Source organism: Stegodyphus dumicola, chromosome 1 (assembly GCF_044657685.1).
Source record: "Stegodyphus dumicola isolate Sdum_Otavi_A_Nest chromosome 1, ASM4465768v1".
Taxonomy (NCBI): domain Eukaryota; kingdom Metazoa; phylum Arthropoda; class Arachnida; order Araneae; family Eresidae; genus Stegodyphus; species Stegodyphus dumicola.
Window position 1 is genome coordinate 29,389,018 of NC_140768.1, and position 15,433 is coordinate 29,404,450.

The window sequence follows — 15,433 nt, forward strand, 5'->3', positions numbered from 1 at the left end:
ATGGCAACGTTCTACAGAAAAAACATTTTTATCTCTAGCGCGCTAGACTGCCTATCGGAAATTCTAAAGATATGCTCATTTTAAAATTATTTTGTGATATTCATCTTCAACTGAATTTTATGGTTTAAATGCGAAGAACATGATATTTAATAATTAAAAGTAACACACAAAGTGTTAAAAAAAAGAAGTCCCTTTGGGCGTAATTTAAAATCTGAAACCTTTCAGATTTTCTTTTTTATTTATATTTTTCACCCAAGCTGGGTGGCAATCGTGCAGTAAGCTAGTCGATCAATGTCATTTTATCAACGGCATTAGCTCAATTTGTGTTTCTTCGTCGCATTTGAATATTTATCAAAATACTCGCATTTTAAACGTTATTTATAATACTCTAATAGTCTCGCAAGCCGGAGACAAAAATGTTTTACTCCGTGCAGTGTTGAATTGCTCGTTTTCAAAACTTTTGAGTTCCTCAATCGAAAATTCCTCAAAGCTTAAGAAGTATGGAACAGATAATAAAACAAATTCCAAATTCAAATTCGGGCTTTCAGGTGGTCATGTTCTGGTGGAGGACTATTTATTGTTCTAAATTTCATGACTCTAAGTTCCGTTGTTTCTTCACATTGAAAGAAACATACACATATTCATATACTAGATTCCTCATTACTTAGTTTTTTAAACATAATCAAGGGTGACAATATTTGGCGGCAACAATTTAAAAAGTGATATTGCTGTTTGTAGGGATATTACTGTAATGATATCAAATACAGAAATTCCATATGATAATCACTAACTTTAATTTATATTATATTTGATGTTTGATTCAAAGGACATTTAATCCTGTGGTTAAATGTATCCATTTGGTGATTTATGTTGCTTTACGACTAATACAATATCCAGAAAACACTATTTCTGATACATCCATACATTTAACCCTTTCTGGCAGGTTGCCTTTTAAAGTCGGAGTTTTGATTTAAAAAAAAAAAAAATGGTAGGCGGTCTAATTAAGCCTTGAGTAGTACACAAGTAAAATTTTGTTAAGATAGCACTTATCGTTTTAATTCCGTGGGTGTGCCAAAAGTGACACACTGATTGAATAGAGCTTCGTAAAGAAAAGAGCATTGTTGCCAATGAACTGACCGATGAGGTGCAGAGAAACAAAGAATACAGACTCTCAGTCGTCCTAGATTATCGGTGAGCCCAATCTGGGCACACCTAGGGTTCGCCGTTTCATTTTAGGCAAGATTTCAAGGTAAAAATTTAAAACAGATATTAAATAATCAGATAAGGAGATTAGCACACAACCAAAAAATAACATAGAAATTTCTTTTCAAACAATTCCTTTTATACCCTAAAAAAATCTGGAAGATTTCTTTGAAAAATGAGGGTCTTAAAAATCTAAACATGGCTAAAAAATAGGGACTGGTTTGTGTTGAGCTGCTATCTACCATAAATAAAGAAGGTTCAGAGTAACCTATAAATCCTTTTCCATTCAATTTTTCTGTGCGTGCAGAAGGAAATTTTTAGGTATATCCAGACCGGGCACACTGTGCCGCAAAGGGTTAACACAGGGATTGCTAATATATGCAGGGCTGAAATTTTCTCATTAATATTACGCTGAAAATAGTATTGTTAATAATCATACAACTGCATCGGATGAAATAAAGAATAAGCATCTTTAAATTATTTAAATACACAACTGAACTAATTATTAAAAAAAAATGTCATCTGGACCAGCTTTAAATTAAAAAAAATATAATAAATGTTGTAGGAAATTAAATATGTTAATTGCAGATGATAAGAAACGGAAAGATATTTATTGTTCTATATGTTTCAATGTATATAAAATAAATGAACTTTATATGAGTTAAACAATTTAAAAAACTCCCTTCTTATTGTTTTCCTTTACTTTTATTTTCTTTCTTTCTTTATATATTTTATTTTCGATTTCACTTTACTGTACAAGGACACAAGAAACAATCGAATTTTCTGTTCATAATATTTTACAAATAACATAAAATATATATAAAAAATAAAATAAATAAATAATAATAAAATACTATATGAAAGGTTTCAGATTTTATGTTAAGCCCAAACGGGCGCTTTTTTTTCTTTAATTTATAGACGCACACACGTTTTGACAGCATTTGGGCTAAAGTTACACTGGGCTAAACGTATTTAAAAACAACATATCTTTAGAATTTCCAATAGATAGTCTCGTTAGCTGGAGACAAAAATGTTTTATTCCGCGCAGTGTTGCCACTGCAGGCTTTCATATCTCTGAGTTTCTTAATCAAAAATTCGTTAGAGTTTTAAATAATATAAAATATATAATAAAAAAATCGGAATTCAAGATTCGGGCGTCCCGGTGACCCTGTTCGGGTGGAGGTCTATGTTATTCAAAATTTGATGACGCTAGGCACCGTTGTTTCTTCACAGTGCAAGAAAATACACACATTCATGTAGATTCTGCATTACTTAGTTTTTTAAAAATATAATAGAGGGTGACAATAATTTGGAAAGTGATACAGCCCCGTTTGTAGTGATTGGACGCAAAATGCCATTTCGAAACTTGTAGCCCTTCTGGGCTAACGCACATTTGGGCTAATAACTATGCACCTTACTCAAGACAGTTTAGTTTCTGGTTAACAGTTTTCCACTTCAAATGATATATCTGTAATCTGTCATTCTAACACAAATTAATACTGATACAAAGGTACTGAACAGTGTGTGATGTGTTCCGAAGACAAAGCGACATTAACAAAGTCGTGCAATCATTATATATGCATAAGAATTTGAATAATAATCAAATCTCAGCTTCAGCGCTAAGTGAATAGGTATTTACGGTATACGCCAATGGACCCAAACTTTCATAAGCTTCGGATGCAAATAACAGATAAGAATAAAATGAGCCCTGTTGTAAATAGATGAACTGTTAGGAAAATGATTGAGAATTATCTGTTAATGAATTCAGAGGATAAGCAAGGAAGAAATATATCGAAGAGTATTATCAGGAGCAACGTAAGCAGAATATTATGATTCAATGATAATCTCATTGTAATAGGCAAATGGGTTAGTTCCTTTTAATGGAATATATTCAGATAGGACTATCCAGAAATTCACGCAGTTTGGAGTTTCTGCGGATATGACTGAAATAAGCTATTTATTATTTGGAAAGGTACTAGATATAATTTAGATTAGATACACTAGGGAAAACAGTTTAGAAATAAGACTTTTTTTTTCTCTATACGATTTATGATAAATTAATTATTCAGAGGTCATAAAATGTATTTTATATTAACTGTATAAGGTATTTCTCCTGCTTTCTTAGTGTGCCTTCGTGGTGTAATGGTCAGCACACTGAGCCGGTATTTCAGAGGTCCGTGGTTCGATTCCCGGCGAAGGCGATTGCTAATTTTCATCTCTCCGGCTTTTTCAATTAACATAATGTCTCTACAACTGTTAGCATTGCTTACGGTGTAAGGTTTCCTCCCTTTTGCCATAAGGTTTCCTGGTGTAAATGAAAAGCACGTCCGGCTAGCAATTGGAAGCCTCGGAGGTCAACTCCTGGCAGGGGCACTGTATATATTTCATATTTTCTGCTTCGAAAACGATTAAGCAGTTATTGTGCAATACAGTTAAAATAGTTAAAGAAAAACAACTTTCACAATTCAAATTAGAGTTTCTGCACAAAAAAAAGCAATTCGGCCAGCAGGCAAGAAGACAGATTTTTAGGTGCACAAAACTAAAATTTTACTTCTGGTTCACGTTTCAAAACGACACTGAAGTTGGTGCAAAAATGACTTAATTCACTATTCTACTAAGACTTTTAAATGTAAACAAACAGTGGGCTTGTTAGACTTAGTACCACTAAACCACTTTTAAATTGTTCATAATGCTACAACTAACGCATGCAGATTAAGGCATAAAAACCTTAACCGAAACATAAGAACAACATAATTCAATCACTTTTCAACCAAAAAATGAACATTTTACCAACATATAAAAAAAAAAAAAAAAAAAAAAAAAAAAAACTGAGCTCACGGAGCTAGGTAAGAGAGTGAGTATATATACATATATACGTGTGCTTTGTGGGGCTGATTGCAACTAAAATGAGAGGTGCACAACTACATGTTATAGCAGGCCCATAAACAAAATTTCAATGTTCTTTTGCTAATTGTTTTCGAGTTATGCGAGATACATACGTATGCACGTACGTGCAGACGTCAAGAGAAAATCACTTTTGAATCCAGTTTAAATTCATTCTGCAATCCGTTTGGAAAAAAAAAAAGTCTCTTGTTCTGTTCGTACGTGCAGATGTCGTGAAAAAGAAAATTAAAAAATTGTTTAAATGGATTGGACAGCGGTGAAAGTAGTTACTACTCCTTTTTGAATTACGCGAGAGGCATACATTCGTACATATATAAATACGTCACGAAAAAAACTCTCCTGAATCCATTTTACAAACCGTTAAAAAAAAAAAGGTTCTTTATTCTGTCCGTACGTATAGATGTTGCGCAAAAACCTCGTTTAAATGAATTTCAGAGCATTCAGATGTCTACATTCGTTGAAATATGATAACCAAAATTTTCCGCGATTACAATACTTCTTCTACTTGTGGAAGGAAGCTAGAAGTGGCCGACACAGGTAAAAACATTCATAAAAAATATGAAAACGAATGCATTACAAGCAACGTTCTTTCAAAATGAATATCAGTAAGGATAATTTTTTAAAGATACCAAGTCGTATTAAGACGATTAGGAAATTCCCCAGACATCCTAATTAAATAAATATGCACCTAACTGTAGCACTTCGAGGAAATCCTTACATTTGGGGAAAAGAAATGAAACTGATATTCCATTCAGTTTAAGCAGCTTGATTTTCTTAAAGAAAATTCTGGAACTTTCTAATACAAAGAAGTAATATGATACAGGGTCATCTTGAAAATCATTTTCAGTGGGAATCGATTGAACATCTTTTGGATACATTACCAATACCAGGGCACTTTCTCTTCTTGAGCCTGTGTATGTGCCCAAGAACTTCTGATGAACTTCTGATTGTTTTGTTTGAATTTGTTATGTAATTGTACTTGAAAGTCAGAAACCGTTTGTTGTTGTGTCATGTATGTTGCATACGGAAAATTGAGATTCCGTATGCTGAGCTAAAAGAGTTGCTGAGCTCGTATGCTGAGCTTTCGCAGTTTCAGTGTAAAGAATCCTTTGGATCCTTTAAGGTGTGGAATTTTGTTACAGAATTTCTTATACCTAGAAACAGCTTTACACATGGAGTTGTCATCAGTGGTGAGGGATTTAAGGTAATTAGTCCAGTCGCGTTGTTCCAATACAGTAATAGGAGATCTGACAGCAGAATTCAGATGATTTAACCTATGCATATCATCAGGATGTCTTGAAAATGTTATCTGGCGGCATTCTTTTGTTTCATAAGTGTCCGCACTTCCTTGGATCTTTTGCAGGGCACCTTTTTAGCTTCTTTAGTGGCATTTTTATGTGAGCGTGTGCTTTGTTTGATGCAATATTGCAACAGATATTTATAATAATCCTGACAGGATTATGATAAGATGATAGTTCATTCAGCACAGAAATATCTAGTGGGTCACCGATATTTCTAAGGAGGGAAAAAATCGATAATACCAAGGGCCCAGTACAATATCGTGTTGGGTTTTGCGGAGCTAATATTCGTAATTCAGCCAAGTGGGACAAGTCGTACATAGCGTGTCCAGAGTTAGAGTTATAGCAGTCCCACGACCAGTGTCATGCATCTAAAATCGCCACCTATAATGATAGGATTACTGAGTAATATTTCCAGTTCAGTGACATTTGAAGTGTTGTTATTTGGACGGTTAGGTGAAGACGAATGTGTATGTTGTGGAAGTGTTTGTTGTGAACCAAACAGCTGAGTCCTCAATGGCAGAAAGCTGTGAAATTGTCACAGAGTAATGAGGAATGCAGTGCTTGATAAGGTGTGTCGTGGAATGTTCTCCTTCTATTCAATGGTTTGTTGGTGGGATACATTAAAGTAATTAAGCACTAGTAACTAATACTATATGATGATATCTGACCTATGCTCGTGTTCTTGTAGGAATGTAATATCAGAAATATCAGAACTTTTATTCATGAAATCCCTATGGATCTTTCGGGATAATGCATTTGATTCCAAGTAATAGCACATAAAGACTGATAAAGATTTTAGACATTACGCATTTGTTTCAAAACTGAAGATATCTTCGAATACACCAAATATAATAAGTAATTTATCAGTAGCGCTATCAGTTGTCTGAAGCTCAGAAATTTTAGTACTGAACCTACCAACGACCTCGGAAAACGAACTGACATCTATTTCATAGCAACCAACATCATCAAAGGCAAAAACGTACTTAAACCTGAGCTGCCTATAATTGGACAATTTTCCTGGTGACGATTTTTAAACCTGTTTCTTAATTGGGTATTAAGCCATCCGAATATGAAACGAAAATTTAAAGCGTATGCAAACGAAGAGTACAGAGTTTGTGTTACAGATAACAAATGCAAGTATCTCAGAATGTATCTTTTTTACTTGTTGACCCTGATCAGTGCTTCTCTAGAGCAATTCATCATGCCATTAACACATTTGCAAGTTACTATTGGCTTTCATTTAACTATTTTAAAGCCTTCTGATTTGTTGATATTTTGCAATACCACAGAATGCTTGATAAGCTACCCGTCCACAGGAAAAATATTACACTAAAAGGTCTTAGCTCTGTTAGAACTCCTTCCTTATTCTTTGATTTGGGTTCGTTTGACTCTTTGACAGGTACAACACTAATTCTTTTGACAGATACAACACTAACTCCTTGACAGATACAACACTTACTCCTTGACAGATACAACACTATCTCCTTGACAGATACAACATTAACTCCTTGACAGATACAACATTAATTCCTTGACAGATACAACACTAACTCCTTGACAGATACAACATTAACTCCTTGACAGATACAACACTAACTCCTTGACAGATACAACACTAATATTTTGCAATACCTCAGAATGCTGATAAGCTACCCATCTACAGGAAAAATATTACACTAAAAGGTCTCAACTCTGTTAGAGCTCCTTCTTTATTCTTTGATTTGAGTTCGTTTGACTCCTTGACAGATACAACACTAACCAATCATTGGTTGCCTCACAAACGTAAAAACACCCGAATTCTGTTTACAAGAGCAATTGCTGCTATGTAGTTATACAAAACAAACTGAAAAGCCTTTCTCACCATGTCTATAGGTATACTATAACCATTCGAATAATCCATTTATTGTAACGCAAAGCATAATTGTAAAATCTCATAAAATTTTTCTCAATCTTCAGGGCGACCGTAGCATTGATTGCCAAAAGGTATCCTTTGAACATTTTCCTTTTGTTTTACTCCACCCTGAAAAGATTCACGAAGCGCTTTTGCCTACGAGAGAAAACAGACTCACAAATGTAATCCATATGCGGTAAACTCGCTCTCTATGGATTCCACGTGACTCTTGACTTCAACATAGTGCGAAATACGTGATCCGAGCGAAATACGTCTTCAGGTCTCAAGACAAAACAACACCTCGTGGATCACGTTTCACTTAAACAAGGAGAATAAGAGATCAGATTTGTTTTGTTAAACTGCAGCGACTTCTCACGTCAGTGAAAGAGAAAAAAAGATATGTTGCAGTATAAGAGTAGGTAATAAGACGAACTGTGAATATAATACTAAGGTCTGGTTGCAATGACAATGACTATCATCACAGATGCTTATCTGTCTCCTTCCAGGCCATCTATTGAATTTCAGAAAATAATGGGAAGAATGATATCATATGAATTTTAGTATTTATGAGTCTTTATACTATTGGTATCCAAAATTAAATATTATCTGAAATATTACTGCGCACAAGTAAACGCGTTTTCTACAAATAAGCCCATGGAACTTCAGTCAAAGCATGTCAGGCATGCAGGTTATTGTATTACTTCGTTAACTCTTTATTTCCAGACGGGACTTTAAAATTCCATCAATAAAATTGCTCAATTGAGTCCCGATGAGACTTTTAAGCCCCAGTTTTGAATTAAAAAAAAAACAAAAAAACAATGAGAACCTTATAACATCTTTGTAAGTTTAATGTGAGATGTTTCTCCTGCATAAAGAAATATAATTAAAAAAAGTTACAATATATTTTTCAAAAAATAAAGCAATTTGGGACATAAAGGGTTTTAAATAAGGTGACGTACACTGCGGGAAAAAAAAAGGGAGGACAGTTCTGTATCTCCCTAGTATCTCTGTATCTCCTTCTGATCTAGTATTTGACCTTGTTATAGCTTTCAACACATATGCCAAATATCAAAATGCGCCAATATATATGTTCACGTATATCTTTGGCAATTTTTAATAAATAACTCTAATTTTTTGCAGGTATGCTTAGAAATACATCTACTTTAAGATGATTGCAAAATTTTATTGATTGTAATTCAAAATTGGTTTCGAAAAATATTTAAAAATTATTTAAAAATAAAAATTTTAAAAATAAATCATAAACTAGACGAAAAAAAAAAAAAACTGCAAGTTTTCGGATTTTAAATTACGTCCAAAGGGGCGCTTTTAACGTTTTGGTGTGTTACCTTTATTTATCAAATATCATGTTCTTCGCACTTAAACCATAAATTTCAGTTCAAAAACAATGTCGGAAAATAATTTTAAAATGAGCTTATCTTTAGAATTTCCCATACACAGTTCCGCACGCTGGAGAAAAAGGTTGTCCCCCCCCCATAGATTGTTGCCATTGCTGGCTTTCAAATGGTTGAGTTTGTTACTCAAATTTCGTTAAAGTTTAACAAAATATGAAATCGATAATAAAACAAATTCCAAATTTCAAATTTGGGCTTCAACATGTCCATATTCGCAGTAGGTTTACGTCATTCAAAATTCGATGAGTCTATGTACCATTGTTTTATCACAATGCGAGAAATATGCCTACATTCATGCAGATTATTTAATTTCTTCAAATATAATGCAGGACTCTAACATTTGGTGGCACCAGTTTGAAAAGTGAAACGGACATTTATAGTGATTCAACGCAAAATCGCAAAAAGAGAGATTAATAAATGTATACCAAACTAGAAACCACCCGTGCGATTTTTACAAAACTTAGCAGTTTGGCATAATTTGAGTCATAGAATAGAAATATGGAAACAAATTGGCATGTCATTTCAGAAAAAATCCTGTTTTGTGCAAAACAATGCTATTTATAAATTTAATACACATCCTAAGTCGCGTTTTCGAGACATAAAAAACGCAATTTGATTTTCGTCAGTTGGCCCAGTAGAAAAGAAGTATAGAACTGTCCCTTTTTTTTTTTTTTTTTTTTTTTTTTTTTTTTTGCAGTGTATACTTCTTGCAACTTGGGTTAATTTTTAAATTTGGCCTTGGTTTCACTAAAAATTCAATATGAACTTAAAATTAAACTAAAACGTGTGAAGGAATATGTTTCATCATACTCCGGACTCATAGTACGATTTTAGAATTTATAAACAACAAATGTTAATCAAAACTGTTGTTCATGGCTTCCATTATTGGTCCTATTGTTCAGATAGATAACTCTCAACACTATTCTTCACGGCTTCTGTTGTTGATCCTATCGTTCAGACAGATAAGTTTTGTATTAAGAAGATATAGCTGGTTGCCTTAACATGCGAAATGCGACATGCGGCGGAGGACGTGTGCCCGACCCCTCTACCAATACGGTTAATCGGTATAGCGCCACGTCCACCTTTATCTAGATAACCATGCATGGTCATTATGCTAATACACTAATGCATAAACATACATACAAATTTGGTACTTCATACAGTGACGTTAAAGCTAATTAATGTTAGACACTGGATAATACATTGCCATGTTACAAGGTGTATGCAAAAGCATGGATACGGTAGCATGTGTACATAACGTGTGTACTCATATCTTGAGTATACTATGATCCTTTGAAGCATTATCATTAGATACACAAGACAAGTACATACTGAAATATTAGGTGCGCAATGTTATGCTGGAATAAGTAATTAAAACAGTGAATTAAAAGTTAGATCCTAGATTAGTACTGTGTGGTACAGTGTTTTGCTACTGGATTATTTGTGCTGTTTCCTATGTACATTAACCAATGTACAAATATATTAAAACACGTGTATTAGGTACACAGTAATCAGTGGGTACCCAAGCGTTAGGCAAGTGCTACTTTAACTTACATAAACAATAGTTACTTAATACAATGCTGAACAGATAATTGGTGCAATTAATTTTAGAATGGGACCCCAGTTTGATTTTTGCGATACGGTGCCGTGTCACAGGATAAAATGTGCAGATGCATAGTTACATTATCATATACAGAACATAAATTCATATACATATATAAAGACATTTTGGATACAGACACATTAGGCACATGATTATTCAGTGCATAATAGATGTATATTAACTACACAGTGGCAAGATCTGTGATAATACTAGTAGATACATAGGTACAATTACATATAAAAAACAGACATACAGACACAATTACATATGGACAAAAGCGTATATACGCTTATATTTGGTACATAATATTCATTGGCGATGCCTTAACATGTAAGGATTATATTAATTTTATTAACAGTTAAATTTTGAGTTAAAGTTCCTTTCGTATCAATTCTTAATATCAATTCCGGCCAGAAATTACTTTTTGAATCACGTCTGAATACGTAATGAGGAAGAGCGCTATTTAACCGCGAAGTTCTTCGGTCTTAGTGACAGAGATACCAGGTATTCTGGCTGCACGCGTCCGCCTTTTTAGGTTACTCTCTAAGCTATTATTACGCTCGGGTGTCGGCTTTATTGTACAATCCAAGACGGAGTTTTGTTAAACCTCATTTGGAATAATAAAGGTTCTATCTTGTTGTTTCCTGTCACACGAACTCAAGCTTTTATTCGCTTATCAGTTCTTAAGATTCTTCACTTCCAACATTAACTTAGTAATTTCAAAGTGAGGAACTCTACAAACATTCGGAGATGAATGAGAATATTTCGCAAATATGTTCCATTATTATTTTCAGAGCAACAAAAACATTTCACATATAATAATACAGCTTTAATATTCCCGTGTAAAAGGAGTCATTTGCTCATTTTTGAATTTTTGAATCACAATGTACGTACCCAAAATATTTCCCTGCTTGTGAAAATACAATTAATTATTGCCACTATTATTAAAATATGATATTGGTATAAAGTGCGTATAATTGTTTTGATAATTCATAGATATGTAGATTAAAAATGGCAGCAGGTTTACAAGTGGATTCATATAGACATTTATTGCAATAAAACTAATTTTCAAAAATTTTATGTAATCAGAGGAAAATCATATAAATTAATGTTATTGGTATTATTATTATTTTTACTTACCCCCAACCACTTCACAAATTAATGTTAATGGCTCTCCTTCATTATATGGGCCTATGAGGCTTTGTAATACTTCATTATTTCGGTCTGTTATAACAGGTTTACCAGGTGGAACTGAAAATAAAAAGCACATTAAATTTAAATTCTTTATATGTATGTATATGCAATAAACATGCAATGGTTTTAACAACAAACGCACCAGTATGTATGCATAAGAGTACATCAGACTCATACTTGTATTCAGAAATAATTTATAAAAATTAGCAATTTGCTAGAATAGTTATGTTTTCTTTATTTTTTTAAATTTTAATATGTACAAATTTTTAAAAAAATCAGCTTTCGTTATTAATAATTTTAGTGCCTTGCAGGGAATATACAGCTTTCAAATTAATAGATATGAATTTCATGAAAGGTGAATTTAGTTAAAAATATAAAATAAGCTTACAAGATAAATATGTATTGTTAATTCTTAACAAACATCTTGCGAAATTATAAATGATTCAGTGATAACGAAATACTTGTACTTAGATATTCGTCTTTTTTAATGCCTGCTTTTAGTACAATATATTGTACAGTTTTTTCTTCTATGGTAAATAATGATGCATTATGTATCAAGTGCATATATGACATTACTTTAAAACTTAATTATTTGATAGTTCGAAATAATTAAATCGAAATAAGTGTAAAATCGTCTTTTTAAAAATATACTTTTTTCCCCTCATCTTTAAAAGTGTTAGAATTTTAACCTCAAAATTGACAGATTACTGAAGACGCAATTTTTAAACGTATGACATCAAAGATATTGTAAAGTTTACAAATAATGATATTTAATGACAAATAGAAATTTATGTCTGTTTTTTGCTTATAATAATATGCATTTAATTGAACAGAAAATGTAGTATATTCTATATTAGCGCAGTTTTACTTTGCTCTCAGACATAAAAAATTTATTCACAAAAAATTGAGTACTATTCGCATAAACAAACTGAACTTTTTTTTTTATCTTACATTGTAAAGAAATGTCCCAAAATAAAAATTTTAATCAATCGTTTATTATTCTAAAGTGAAAACAGCAATATTTCTTTCAAAATGCTTCTATTTAGTGATTTTTTCTATAGCCACAATTTAATCATTTATATGCACTCACTTCATTTTAAATATCATTTTAAGTTTAAGAAAGGATACTCAGAAAATTTATCTGTCACAGTTCGACCATTTGCTAGAGAAATCTTAGAAAATTCTCAGACATTCACTTTTATAACTTAACAACTCCCATACCATACATCGCCTTGACTGAAATATTTCAGCGATTTTCAAAATAATATTTGATAATGGATGAAATTTCCAAAATTTTCACAGATCGGAAAGTAAGTATATGCAATTTAAATACCTACATTTGCAAAACTGTGGCTGCACTTTGAAATCTCATGACAGGAAATGCCTATGCAATGAAATGTAAATACGTTTCTATTGAAAACTAAATATGATATTTGAGCCCAATGCGGTATCTTATGTATTCCTGACAAAATAGCATAGCAGAAACGTTTGCATTTAAAATAAGTGAACGGGTTAGATTCGTCTACAAAATAACATATACTCACCTACAACCTTGAGGAAGACGGACATGTATCGTGTTCTGGCTTTCTTAAAATCTGCCCGGCATTTATACTCGCCCTCGTCCTCTACCATCGCAGGGTCCAACTTAAGAAATGCTGGCCTTTCAGATATACTTAAATGAGCTCGGGCGTTTAGACTGTCTTTGGCTGCATGCCGTGCCTGGTCTAAACTTCCTTGTCTCGCGTCTAAGCTGTAGATTGGCGTGGTGGATTCATCTTTGTACCAGAGAACAAGGGCAATGGCATCTTCTGCATCTTCTTCTCCTGGTGGAGTGATGTTACATGGAAGGTTTACAGGTGAGCCAGCTACGCCTATTACTGTAGTAGGAGCTTCGGGCGTTTCTGTAAATGAAAAATGATTCATGGTTAAGAATAAATTACTGATTTAACATTTATTTGGTTCATAGTTTTAAAACAGATTGAACTGCAGATACATGAAGAAAATTATTATAAACAGTTTCTTTGTCAGTTATTTTGAGTGAGAAGCATTTTCCATTAATCGCAGCCTATATAAAAAAAGAAAATAAATCAAATATTTCTACAACCATCATTTTACCATTTCTCTCCTTCTTCTACAACCATCATCTTACCATTTCTCTCCTTCTTTCTCTGTATATATATGAAAGAATACAAAGTAAAAAGCAGTTTAAAACCTAAACTAAAGGTTTGCGCTGATAGCATCAATAAGTGCTGTTAATAACGCAAGATAAAATAAATCAGTTTAAGTTTACAACATATTCCATTCTGAATAAAACACGAGCAAAAAAACAAAAAAAAAAAAAAAAAAAATCAGAAGCCCAATGGCAAACGGCAAGAAAAAGTGGGAGCAAAATATGCACAAATCAAACATGTAACACGAAATTTACATCTCTTGCTGTATCGTTATCAGGGGTTTTGTGTAACGAAAGAACTAAACTGCTGTTTTGCGTTTTCTAAATTTGTTGACAGTTTACTAGGTGCAAGCTTCCCGATTTATTCATTTATTTTTGTTTTCACTGAAAACATTTTTTTCAATTTTTCCCCAACAATGAATTGAAACAATTAATTAATGTTAATTTGTTCTCCATTAAAATTTTTAAATAAAAATATCTAATGTGGGTACGACATGATTTCCTTGTTCCTTAGTTTGATTATTGTGTTAATGAAATTCCGCTTTCAGTCTCAATTGTTTTCGTTTGACGAAACGCGCTAATGGATTCGAGTTTTGTGACGCTTTTTCCTTGATAAGTCCGCCTTAAACCTCGAGTTGGGCTAATTTAGCATTTATTGCAATTCTTTGTACATATTTTCTGTGCATTTGAAATATTTTTGATTATTTGCATGCATCATTTAAAAAAATTAAAATTTGTGATTTAAAATTTATTGGTTTTTCTCATCCCTTTTTGTTTTTGAGGTTATCTCGTTTTATAATTTTTACATTCAGTTTTTACACGATAACTGTTACTTCTTTAGTATTATATTATTGTTTTTACATGGTGTAACGTTTTACTCAGGAACTACAGTATCAAATGTACTTCTAAGCAAAAGCTTTTAGAACTTTCGTCTTCTTTGCAAATATATATATATAAACATGTAAGGAAAATAAAGAATATGTAAAAGATAAAATTAGCAACGTAAATTAATTTCCCCTTTGTATTCTAAAAATAGTAATTTCTATTTGCATTGCGTCATATCGAAATTAATCACTCTTAGATAACTCTGATGATGTATAGGGAACTAAAACTCAAACAGCCAACAGCCAATGATAATTTTACATATAAATACTCACATTATGTTTAAAAGTTGGCAGTATTAATGTAAAAGGAAAATATCAGATAAATACAATATGTTAAATCCTCAGAATCGAAGTGTTTATGAAATTTATGCAAATTTATTAGTATGAAAAAATACTTCTACGATTTTTTAAAGTTTATTAAAATCATTTTAAAATACTATTCCTTTTCCCTGTATTGCAAAAATAATATTCTATTTCTCTAACATTTAAAAATTAATCTGTAACTCACAATCATGCTCAGATTAAATGTGACTAAAAATAATACGAAAAGAAAATTTTCTTTAAAATTGCACAAAACTTTCCGTGTCTTGAAAGAGACTGCTGAAAACTTTCAACAAGAGTTTTCTCATTAAAAATTTAATCGTACCATGAAAAAAAAATTAAGCAAATACTAAGAAGATGAACATTTCAATGCCACGTAAAACCAGCCTGAAGGAAAATGAGAAAGAGGGATTAAAAACGAGAGACAGAATTATTTGAGTAAGATAAATTTAATGATAATAAAACACGCTGAAGGTTTCATTATTAGTTTGAAATATTTTAATATCCTACATCACATTTTCTTCGTTTCATAATATTTTCTTCTCATATA

The 15,433-nt window shown here is 32.3% G+C and overlaps 1 protein-coding gene across 1 annotated transcript in view; it reads right to left on the reverse strand.

Annotated features, from left to right (window-relative positions):
- LOC118197178 (synaptogenesis protein syg-2-like) overlaps nt 1–13,431 on the reverse strand; it is a 289,538-nt gene extending 276,107 nt beyond the window's left edge. Inside the window, exons 1-2 of the mRNA XM_085817873.1 lie at nt 13,053–13,431; nt 11,455–11,565 (exon numbers count right to left, since the gene is read on the reverse strand). Coding sequence (XP_085673999.1) covers nt 11,455–11,565; nt 13,053–13,431 — 490 coding nt within the window. The remainder of the gene's footprint in view (nt 1–11,454; nt 11,566–13,052) is intronic.
- Nucleotides 13,432–15,433: the final 2,002 nt, after the last annotated feature.